This window comes from Sceloporus undulatus, chromosome 1, assembly GCF_019175285.1.
Source record: "Sceloporus undulatus isolate JIND9_A2432 ecotype Alabama chromosome 1, SceUnd_v1.1, whole genome shotgun sequence".
Classification (NCBI taxonomy): Eukaryota; Metazoa; Chordata; class Lepidosauria; order Squamata; family Phrynosomatidae; genus Sceloporus; species Sceloporus undulatus.
This window is the reverse complement of record NC_056522.1, coordinates 105,850,605-105,861,485: the sequence shown is the minus strand read 5'-3', so window position 1 is coordinate 105,861,485 and position 10,881 is coordinate 105,850,605. Positions and strand designations below refer to the sequence as shown.

Here is a 10,881-nt window from a genome sequence, read left to right as displayed (position 1 = left end):
TTTTATACATGAAGGAATACATCATACAAGATACAGGACTCAAAATTTTCCATACCTAAGTATTAGTCAATATCATGCCTCTTCACTTCAAAAATATTTATATTTTAACATCACATATAAGAAGGACAATAGTTTTTTGTCTTGGAGGGATGCCGCCAAATAATACCAATATGTTATTTTAACCAATATTTTTTTCCTAATATATATATATATATATATATATAGAGAGAGAGAGAGAGAGAGAGAGAGAGGCATTCAGAACCTGGACATTATGAGAATTCTTCTAAAGGTGTACCCATTTTACCCACCAAAATGTGCAAACTAATTTGGAACAAAGTTGGGACAAATTTATTGCTTCACCAAAGAAAAAATCTGTATAAAGCTATAGAGCTGGGTTTGTCCATTGTATTTCAAAATTCATTGCTATCCCAGCAGAACTTGAAGGGTAGCTTTTCCATCCTCTCCTTAAAGACACTGTCAAACCTTTCACTCTGTGCAACTGTCATTGTGTTTTTCCAGTCTCCAACAGTACCTGATACAGCATTGAGATAGAAAGGGAGATGAGTGATTATTAGCATCCATCCTCCGTGAGTGGGGTGGAGTAGTGGTCCAAAGTTATAATCCTTACTGTGGGGCACTGATGCTATTTGGTGCACCACTATCATACAACTACCAACTGTCCCATGTTCATTGTAAGATCAGATAGAAACATCACAAACCACCAGGGTAATGTAGCAGGACTTCCTAGCATTTCCTGACGCTCAGGAATGTGGGAACTGATCAGACAAAATACACAGAAACCAAAATTAAAGTTTTCTTGTCCTTGATTCCAGTGTGGGTCATTTGACCCATCCAGCCGCTGTCTCCTGAACAGTAGTATTAGTGGCCTGTTCATATTCCCCAACTTAGCTTTGCTTTTTGGGTCAAAAAGAACGAGAGTGAATTTCCCCTTTTGGAAGCCTATTGGAATGTCAATTCACTTTTTGAACAGATTTCAGAGCTCCCCTGCACAGTTTAACATATGTGTAAATGCTTTCTTTTTAAAATAAAACCAGAACTAGCCTTCCAGCCATTTTTGGTTGTTTGTGTAATTTGGCTTTTTTGACACTTCATGCAGCTCCTGGAGGGTTCTGGGACAAAAAGTTTGTTTCTCAGATTCATAGCAGTTTCTCAACCCTCCTTTTTAAGCTTACAAAGCTTACAAATGAAGGCATGCAATATAGCCCAAATTTATAATAAAAGGAAAATGAAAGCAGAACAGTTCAGCACAATAAAATCTTGTTTATCAACTTGTAAAACTAAAAACATTTTTATATGTGTCTATAATTGTGAAAATAGAGGTTAACTAAGCTTGTGGGTCTTTCACACATGCTTCACTACACTGTCATTGGCCATTGACTTACCTTTGCGCAGAAAGCGTCCTTTGGTGAAATCTAGGATTTCAGGGGGCATGGTTGTATAATTAGCTCTACGATCCACACTCATTTTGCCAAATGAAGCCTTATCCACAATATCATCCAACTCCTCTTCAGTCAGTCTCTTTCCTAGGAAGTTGCATATTTTCAATACAGAGCTCCTCAGATCCTAAGAGGAGAGATGGATTAACTGCGACATCATGCATAACTAAACACCAGCACAGCCTACTCATTTCACAGGTTGAATGGACAGTAAGAACAGTTGGATGAGAAATTTAAAAAAGAAATAAAAATCTTTCTATGTTAGTCTGATTTTATATGCTAATCTGATATTAAGGTAGTGACTTAGACTATCATTTCTTGTGACTACTTTAAAGTTATTGTTGTATTGTTTCAATAGATTATAATTTTATTATATTGTTGTTTTACTAATTGTCTTCTCAGCCACTTTAAGAGTTTAAAAAACAACTATAGGCATAAATAATTGAAATCTGGAAAACCTTTATAGCCTCAGAGATTTTTACTTGTACAGTCCACTGACTTGCCATCCATAGCCATCCAGTGTGCTGCCATTGATTTTAATGGGACTTGAGCATGCAGAGATGTTTGGATCTACATGGGGGTGTGGAATGGATCCCCCACAGACATGGAGGTCTGACTATATTTCCACCTCTGATTCCTGCTACTCAATGTAGAAAATAGGTGAATATAAAGCAATAATTTCAAGAGACACTATTGACACAGGAAAGGTTCAACATTGAGGGTCATGGAAGAGTTGACCATGGAAATGGTCAACTCTTCCACAAACTAAGGTTTGGTGGAGAAGGTGAAGACTAGTGGGAAAATGGAGGTGACAGCAACATTAAGTTTCAACATGTTGGTATTGAACATCAGTATAGGTCATCATTCCTCTTGACCATTTCCACTTTCCCAATCTGACCTTCAGCCCTGGACTCCCTCCCAAATCTGAGTAGGCTTGCATGGCTTTTTAACACCAAGTGCATAAGCTGTACTGGAAAATTGTTCTGAGGAAGAGGGATTTGTGTGACCCTGAAGTCCTTCTGTCACTGTGTGAAGCCTTCCTGCTGCCTTGAGGCAAAGCAGATGGTGCTCCCCATCAACAATTTTGGAGGAAGATTGAACAGCTAGTCTCACAGAATTTCAGTCATGGCATGGGGTGAGACACCATCTTCCCCCATGCCTCATGAAGCACTATGTCATGGGCTAGGGTTGCCCCACCCTCTGCCTCATCTTCAGCTTGGAAATGATGCACACATCATGCACCCAATATTGTATTTGCTAAGCTGATGAACTCACAGAGTGAAACAAAAGATGGTATATGATATTTTCATGCGAAAGAAGTGTGGGATGCAATTTTTGGTGTGGTATAGACTGCCCAAATGTGCCATGCTAGTGTTGAAGCACGGTCCCTAACCCTAGCATGGTGCAGCGACATAACAATGGCACCGTTCTGTGTACACGAGCACCACCATTGTGACATAAGCACCACATGTAATCCTTATGGCACCTTGAGTTGCTTATGTTGTGAGTGCGCCATTGGCGCACTCATGATGTATGCCCTGCAGCACTAAAAGAACCCTTTTTTCCAGTTTCTTTTTCCACCGGAGGGAAGCCGCATGGTTTGGCAGCTGCAGCTTCCCTCCGGAGGGAATTAGGCCACTGGCAGACCGCCCTTTTGGAGTGGTCTGTCCTGCGCCTTAGTTTCCCAGAATATTAATCCTTTTAAAGGGAAACAAAAATATGCAAGTTTGAAAGTTAAACTTGTTAGAAGTCAGCTTTCATCAGCAGAACAATGAAAGTGTAGGTCAGACTATTATTTTATATCTGTCTTCCTAAAGAATAAAGACTTACTCCAAATAATAATAATAATAATAATGGTTTTAATAAATAATGACATAACAAAACCTAATCCTAATCTAACTAAAGATAGTTATATAGCAGGAAGATAGAGAGAAATATATAAGATTACCAGTCAGGCTAGAGACACATACTAACTATGGCGTGGGACAGACGGGCATGATAGGGTGTCCTCATCACGTGCAAAGGGCAATGCTTCCAGACGCCCCTTGCCCCTCACACATGACTAGGGCATCAAAATGGCGGATCCCTGCACAGATGGGCGCCGCCATTTTGATGAGACAGATGCTTAGCTTCCGCATGTCACAGTGCCATAATGACGTCACGAGTACACTATTGGCACACTGTGGTGTCATTATGGTGCCGCAAAAAGAACCCATTTTTTGCGGGTTCTTTTTGCTGCATGAAGAAGCCACACGGTTTGTCCACTGCAGCTTCCTCACGCAGCAAAACAAGGCGTGGGCAGACCACCCTTTTTGGGCGGTCTGTACCAGGCCTAAAAGATTAACAGTTTAGAATCTTGAGATACAGACAGCTAATCTGAAAGAGAGAGGGACGTAAATAGGAAACCCTATCTATGGCACGGGACAGACCATCTGAAAAGGGTGGCCTGCCGGCAGCCTAATTCCCTCCAGAGAGTAGCTGCAGCCACCAAACCATGTGGCTTCCCTTCGGAGGAAAAAGAACCCAGAAAAACTAGGTTCTTTAGCACCACAGGGCAGACATTGCGAGTGCATCAATGGTGCACTCACGATGTAAGCACCATGTGGCGCCATATGGTCACCATATGGCACTTACATCACAGTGGCAGGACCCATGTACAGCACTGCCATTGTTACGCCGCAGCGCTATGCTAAGCTTAGGGATTGTGCAGTTGCTGCATGGTCCCCAACCCTAAAATTGGCGTCAGCATGGAGCAAAAGGGCGGTCTGTACCGTGCCTATATAATGAGGGGAAATAAGTTTCTTCCAACAAGAAGGATCAAATATGGCCAGCATTTTGCTCTGTCTCTTCACTTCAGCAACAGCATTGGAGATTGGTTTGTGTATTGTTCCTTTATGAAAACATTTTAAAACTACCCTTCATCTTTAGAGAAGTTAGGAAGCAACATGACAGTGTTGCTAGGTGCATCACAAAATGACCTTGCTGACACATTTGGAAATTGCCACAGCTCTGGGCCACACATCCTCACACAGAATGCATTGCAGTAATCAAGATGTCTGATTACCAGTGCATGGCTAACCCATCTTTACTTAGGAATTGCCATAATTTTTGTACAGGTGTAATCTGGTAGAAGGTACTACTTGTCATTGTAGCCATGTGGGGCTCTACTCACACTTCAAGGATGCAATTCCCTGCCTGCTCCTTAAGGGCCATGTCTTCTTTGACTGGGTCTACCCATCTGTAATATGTTCTTCCTCTTTCCCTTTGTTGTTAACTGCCCTTGAGTCAACCTTGACTCATGGCACCCCTGTGGATCTTCAAGACTCCCTGTCCTCCACTGCTTTGCTCAAGTCCTAAAACCTCATGCCTGTGTCCTCTGTAATTGAGTATAGCCATGTGGTGTGAGTCACCTTCTACCCTCTACTTTTCCAAGCATTCTCTTTTCTAATGAGCCATGCCTTCTCCTGATGTGGTCAAAGTATGATAGCCTCAATTTAATCATCTTGGTGTCTAGGGGTATTTCAATCTTGATCTCTTCAAGGATCCATTTGTTTGTTTTTGTTTCTCTTTTTTTATCCTTAATACTCTTCTCTAGCACCACATCTCAAATGATTTGTTTTTCCTTTTATCAACTTTTTTCACTGCCCACATCCATACATAGTGATTGGGAATACCATTGTGTCACAATCACTTTAATTACCCACCACTAAGTTTCTTTGATGACAGCACCCTGGGCCTTTTCATCCCACTCCTGCCATTTCATAGTCACGAGCACCTGTACTTTTAACATTTTTTATTATTAATTTGTGATCCTGCCACCTCTTAGTTACTGTCACTTTATTTTGTTTGTGGACATAAACTTATGAGTGTAAAACTGTTTCCCCATTTGTAAATGTCAGTAGTGTGGTAAATTACTCAAGCGCCAAACAAGACTCTATTTGAAAACAGGAATAAAACTTTATTTATAAGAGGTTTAAACAGTATTTTGCTTATTGAAATTTTGCATATGTTTGTTACTTTCAGGTATTAATTTCTTAGCTTCATTTAGTTACAGGTTTAGTTAACTTCCCCACACTCTCTCCGGCAATTAACATACTTATATCCAGGACCCTCATGTTTAGGTTCTTTTACTAAACCTACACCAGCCACCAAGTCTAAGTATCCCTCAGGATATGACCCCACAGCAACTCCCTCTCTTGAAGTTCTGTATGCATAAGGAGTCCCTCACTACTGGACTCTACCCCTACCAGACTCTGTTTGACTTTGAGGCTGGACAGATTGGCAGAAAGAGGCAGCAAGATTTTGCTTATTGAGGCAGCAAGATGCTGCCCCTTTCTGCCCCGGGTGGAGACCGTGGCAACCAAATGCCACAGCCTCCGGGAGGCATAAAAAGAACCTGCTACCTGAGCCAAAGGCAACTGTCTATTCAAATCTGTCAGTGCTTACCTTTACCAGATAAAAACCTCTCCATAAAAATGTCAAAGTCTTCTTCATCTTCCATTTGGACAGAAACTTTAGAAAAATGATAGTATGAGACCAAGACATCCTTTGGGTTTCTGGCTACATAAATAATCTGCAGAAACAATAATAAAAATGTCTAGTGAGCTCAATATTCTGATCATCCAATAGCGGTGGGAGGCACCCAGCTCTCTTGATGTTGGCAAATCATTCTCTTCATGGTATTATTCTCAAGAGGAAAACAAGGCGAAGGCACTGAGATGTGGGGGGCTGATTGGGTGTAATCCTTCATCTGGGCTGTCACCCAGTGCAGGCCACACACCCTGCACACTCTAGGGATAACACTATATTTGTTAGGAACTTTTACAATGGAAAATTATAGATGCTTCACCCTTTTAAGCCTCTTCATTATTAACCTTCTGCAGATGAATAAGCAGTGTTTCCTGGAGATGCTCATTCTAAGAAGACCTTTCTATCTCAATTTTTAAATCCTTCACACTTCATCATCTAAGCATTCTGTAGATTCTTTACAGTAAAATCTCCTGTAAAGTCAGTAAATTAAGTAAATTAAATGTTAGAAGTATCAGGCCTTACCTTTCCTCTTCCATTTTTAAATCCTTTTGGCACTAAATCATAGGGCAGATGAGTAGTGAAGAGACGAAGCGATGGACGATTAGCATAATCGCTATTGGAATCAATGTATTCCAGCCATGGAACTCTGTCTATCAGGACAGTGTCTTCAGTTCCATTTCGATGACCTTCATGGCAAATCAAGCTCAAAATATTCTGTGTCCATATAGTGCCTGTGTGAATATGAACACCCTGATTTAATGCATTCTCATTCATCAACATACCTATTACCTATTATGTACATATTACATATTTAAATTGCAATGCTGGGGGGGGGGGGGAATGAAGGAGGAACAGGAAAGGAAGCACAGGCAACTGTGGCTGAACCAGATCAACAGACATTAAACTACAGGAGGTTCAGGATATGGGATATTCCTTTTGAACAGTATTGGTTGCCTTGAATATTCAAAGGCCCCGAAACACAGTTAGTTACCATGATCATTTGATATACTTATAAAGTAACTTTCCTTTTTGCCATTTCCGCAAAGTAACCAAAAGGGTTTCTTTTTCATTGCTGTAAAACAACACAACAACAACCCTGAATGCCATAAACCCCTGGCTGAATCAGTAAAACACACTTTCTTCCCATCCATCCCATCCTCCCTTGACACCTTGTGGTGGTGTCAAGACCCACAACACAGCCCAAAGCACAGCACTTGAACTACATAATATTCTTCCTCTGCTATCAAGGAAGAAAATACTCTTTTTACTACAACACTAATTTAAAAATGCCATTGCCCAGCAAAGGGGTGATGTTATTCCTCCTTATTTTAAATCATCATGGGTCTGGAACAGACCAGCAGCTTCAGCCAGCTTCAACCCGGTTTGGGGGCATAGCATTTACATGTGCCATGCCCCTAAGCTGGCTGGAAGCCAGCTGAAGCTGCAGTGGGGTGGCTTCAATCTGCCCCAAATAGGAGCAGCTCTTTGCAGCTCCTATTTGGGCCAGATTGAGGCTGCAGTGTGTGCTTGCCACGGCCCCAATCTGGCTTTGTCTGGGGTGGCTTCAAGCTGCCCCTTCCAGGCTGTCTATTCAGCCCATGAATTCATCTGTACTTTTGCTATTAAGAAAGAGTCAGCACACCAGGGAGAAGATGCATCATCATAACTTTTCCAGACAAGAAAGGACTGCAGATGTGTCATGGCCAGCCAAGATCAGCTCTCAGAGGATGAGGAGGAGGATGAGCCTCCTCCAGAGCAAGAGCTGATTGAGGCTACACCAGGTGGCAATCCTGCTCTGCCAGGTCCCAGCTGTGCTCTCTCAGCCCCAGAGGAGGAGGCCCAACCAGGTCCTAGTGCTAGAGAAGGGCCTCCTATGGTGCAACATCCTAGTGGTGACTCTGGGGAGGAAGCTTGCCTAGAGGTGCCTACGTTCAAAGAGAGAAGAGCTGAGAGTGCTTGCAGGCGCAGATCCAAGAGGATTGCAGAGAGGCAATTAGCCAACCAGCCTCAGGTGGCACGGGGGAGAGTTTCCCTTACTTAAACTGTTGAGAGAACTTCACTGTTTGTCAGAGTTTATTGCATGATCCCTTGGCGTGATTGCTGTTAGCACTGGCTTCTTGTATCTTGATTCCTTGTTGCTTTGACCTCGGACTGGACCCTTGTTACCTTCTGGCTGCTTTGACCTCGGACTGCTTTTACCACTCTGACTCCCAGTATCCTGACTTCGTCTTGGCTTTTGGTTTGCTTTGTCTTCTGGTATCCTGACCTCAGCTTGACTTCTCGGACGGCTTTCACATTGAATCCTTGCAAGGTCTGTATTTTGCATCCACTTGCTTGGCTGAGCCATTCTTATCAGCATGTGTCTGTGAGTGCTGGCCGCAGTCCAGGACAAGATGCTCCAATATCTACTGTTGTGACCTCTCTTTGCTAAAAATTGCTGCCTGCATGCCTGCCTACTACATGCTGCGAAGGACCATGGACATACCTACAGGAACACACTCCAGACTCCCCAGGTACTCTTCAGCAGCTGGTGAACCAGCATTGGCACCACCTGCTCCCTTGCCTGAAAGAGGATATAAAGGGCTGCCTGGGTGGTGGGTGTAGTACTAGCAGGACCATCCTTTTGGTGTTGCCCCTTTGGGGGAGCTTCTTCGGTGGTAGAGAGAGGGCCAGTTACTCTGTTGGGAAGTGGGGCAGAGGGTTTCCTATCCTTTTTAAATTAGCATTTTTCTCTAAACTATCCTGCTGACAATTAAAGAATACGTATGGAATATTCAGAAAACCTAGGAGAAGAAGAGCCCACTACAACTTTAATAGGAAGTAGGAGATATGGAGGGCAAAGGCAGAACTACCAACTTAAGAGAGGGGAGGAGCAGAGTTGTGTTTGCCCCTAAAATATCCTCCAGCTCAAATAGTCTGGATAGCCTTGGCAACAGTCCCCCTGGGCTGAAACTGTTGCTACTTAATGCCAGTAAATGGGAAAATATATTTGATCCAGAATTTGATCTTGGATGAAAATGCTGATCTGGCTTCAATAAGATCAGCAAGTTCAACAAGAACTGCTTCAATAATGCAGGAGGAGTTAACCTCTCCCAGATTTGTTCACCTGCATTTTCTTTTCTGAATAAAAAAAAAAATCAATCTTACCTGATTTTGGAAAAGTGACCAGAAATATGTCACTGTCTCTGATTTCAAAATTCTCCAGTGAATCAATGTATTCTGCTGTAATTGTGTCTTGGAGAAAATAGGCTCCTTTGTGTTTGAACATCTGCTTATGTGATGGCTCCATTCTTACAGCTGCTAAGAGGACAATATAAAAAGGACAATAGTTTTTTATCTTGGAGAGATGCTGTCAAATAATACCAAGATCCGAAAATGGAGGAAAGGCCTTATTAAACAAACAGCAACCAAGGTAGGGTTGGCCCAAAGCATGAGGTCTGGGTCTGGAACATCCCCCAGTTGTTCGATGAATTGAAATGCCTGGTCACGGCCAGGCTTCAGGATGACATAGGGGCTATGAAAACACCAATTGGTGTGCTGCACTGTACTTGATACATGGTTTTGTTCAAGGTTTTTGTATCCTCTTTTGTGGGACAACAATTTACAATCCATTAATGGTTTGGATCATGTGGTTGGACGTAAAATCCAAAAAGAAGTGACTGAGGGATGAGTTTTTGAGCCCTTTTCGATCCTCCTGTTAACAATCCTGTTAACAATCTGAGGGATTCACTTTTATGGGTGTTGCCCAAAAATGCACCTGGAGAATACGGGTTAATTCACCATCTTTCTTCTCCTAAAGGAGATTCTGTTAATGCAGTCCCTGGTGAGTTGTGTTCAATTCGATATACATTTTTGACGTCCCCATCAGAAAAGTCCAGAGAGTCGGATTGGGAGCCTAACTTGAGAAATGTGACATTAAGTGTGCCTTTTGTTTGTTACCACTACACCCCAATGATTTTGAATGTTTGGATTTTCATTTTGAAGGATTTTATTATATGATTAGAGCCTTGCCGATGGGATGTTCCATTTCTAATTGTGTTTTTGAGACCTTTAGCACATTTTTAGAATGGGCAATTAAAGTAAAATCAGGACAAGGGGGGTTATCCACTATTTAGGTGATTTTCTTTTTATTAGAGCTTATGGTACAAATCAATGTGTTAAGGTCATGGCTGATTTTCCTTCACGAACATAGGGACTTGTGGTCTCCCCTTACACCAGAAAAAAATGAGGTCTCATCCAACCAAACTAACTTTTTTGGATATTCAAATTGATACTGTTAATCAGTTCTGCAGGTTTCCAAATGATAAGCTACGTGATCTGAAGCTCAGGGTTTTCCAATTCCATTTGCTTAAAAAGGTAACCCTTTGGGAGTTCTGGGAATTCATTGGCCACTTAAACCTTGCATATAAAGAGGTGGCCCTTGTTAAGGCATTTTTATGTTGCCTTTGTAATGTGACCAAGGGGTTGATTAAGCCTCACCATTGGCTCAGGTTGTCTAAAGCCATCACCAAGGACCTGGATGTTTGGCTGACATTCCTTAGGAAATTTAATGCTACTTTCTTTTGGAAGAAAGAAAGTTCCATAATGTGTTACACATAGCATCTGATGCTGCTGCCTCTTATGGTTTTGGGATTTATTTTCAGGGTCATTGGTATGCTCATACTTGGCCTGATGATTGGGTCTCTGCTGGCATTACCACTGATTTAATATTTTTGGAATTTTTTCCAATCTTGGTCACTGTTCGGATCTGGGCAGATGAATTGGCAAATTCATCTGCTCATTTCTGGTGTGATAAACTTGACCATGGTTCGTGTTATTAATTCACTGATGTCAAAATCTCCTTGGGTTATGATTCATATTAGAGCTTTTACTTTCCAATGTTTACACCATAACA

General features: G+C 42.0%; 1 protein-coding gene across 1 annotated transcript; it reads right to left on the bottom strand.

Annotated features, from left to right (window-relative positions):
• Positions 1-349: 349 nt before the first annotated feature.
• Positions 350-9,285, bottom strand: LOC121925212 (amine sulfotransferase-like). The gene is made up of 6 exons (XM_042457066.1): positions 9,135-9,285; positions 6,510-6,718; positions 5,904-6,030; positions 3,785-3,789; positions 1,404-1,584; positions 350-532 (listed from the first exon to the last, which is right to left on the bottom strand). The coding sequence occupies exons 1-6, from the start codon at positions 9,274-9,276 to the stop codon at positions 411-413; spliced, it is 786 nt and encodes a 261-aa protein (XP_042313000.1). The 5' UTR covers positions 9,277-9,285; the 3' UTR covers positions 350-410.
• Positions 9,286-10,881: the final 1,596 nt, after the last annotated feature.

What these genes read in the sequence shown, in the direction of transcription:
- LOC121925212 (XM_042457066.1), bottom strand. Translation starts at nt 9,276, where the DNA reads ATGGAGCCATCACATAAGCAGATGTTCAAACACAAAGGAGCCTATTTT. An exon ending in GGTCACTTTTCCAAAATCAG is followed by an intron (nt 6,719 to 9,134) that starts GTAAGATTGATT and finishes ATATTCACACAG; the next exon opens with GCACTATATGGACACAGAAT. An exon ending in AGGACGCTTTCTGCGCAAAG is followed by an intron (nt 533 to 1,403) that starts GTAAGTCAATGG and finishes ATGCTGTATCAG; the next exon opens with GTACTGTTGGAGACTGGAAA.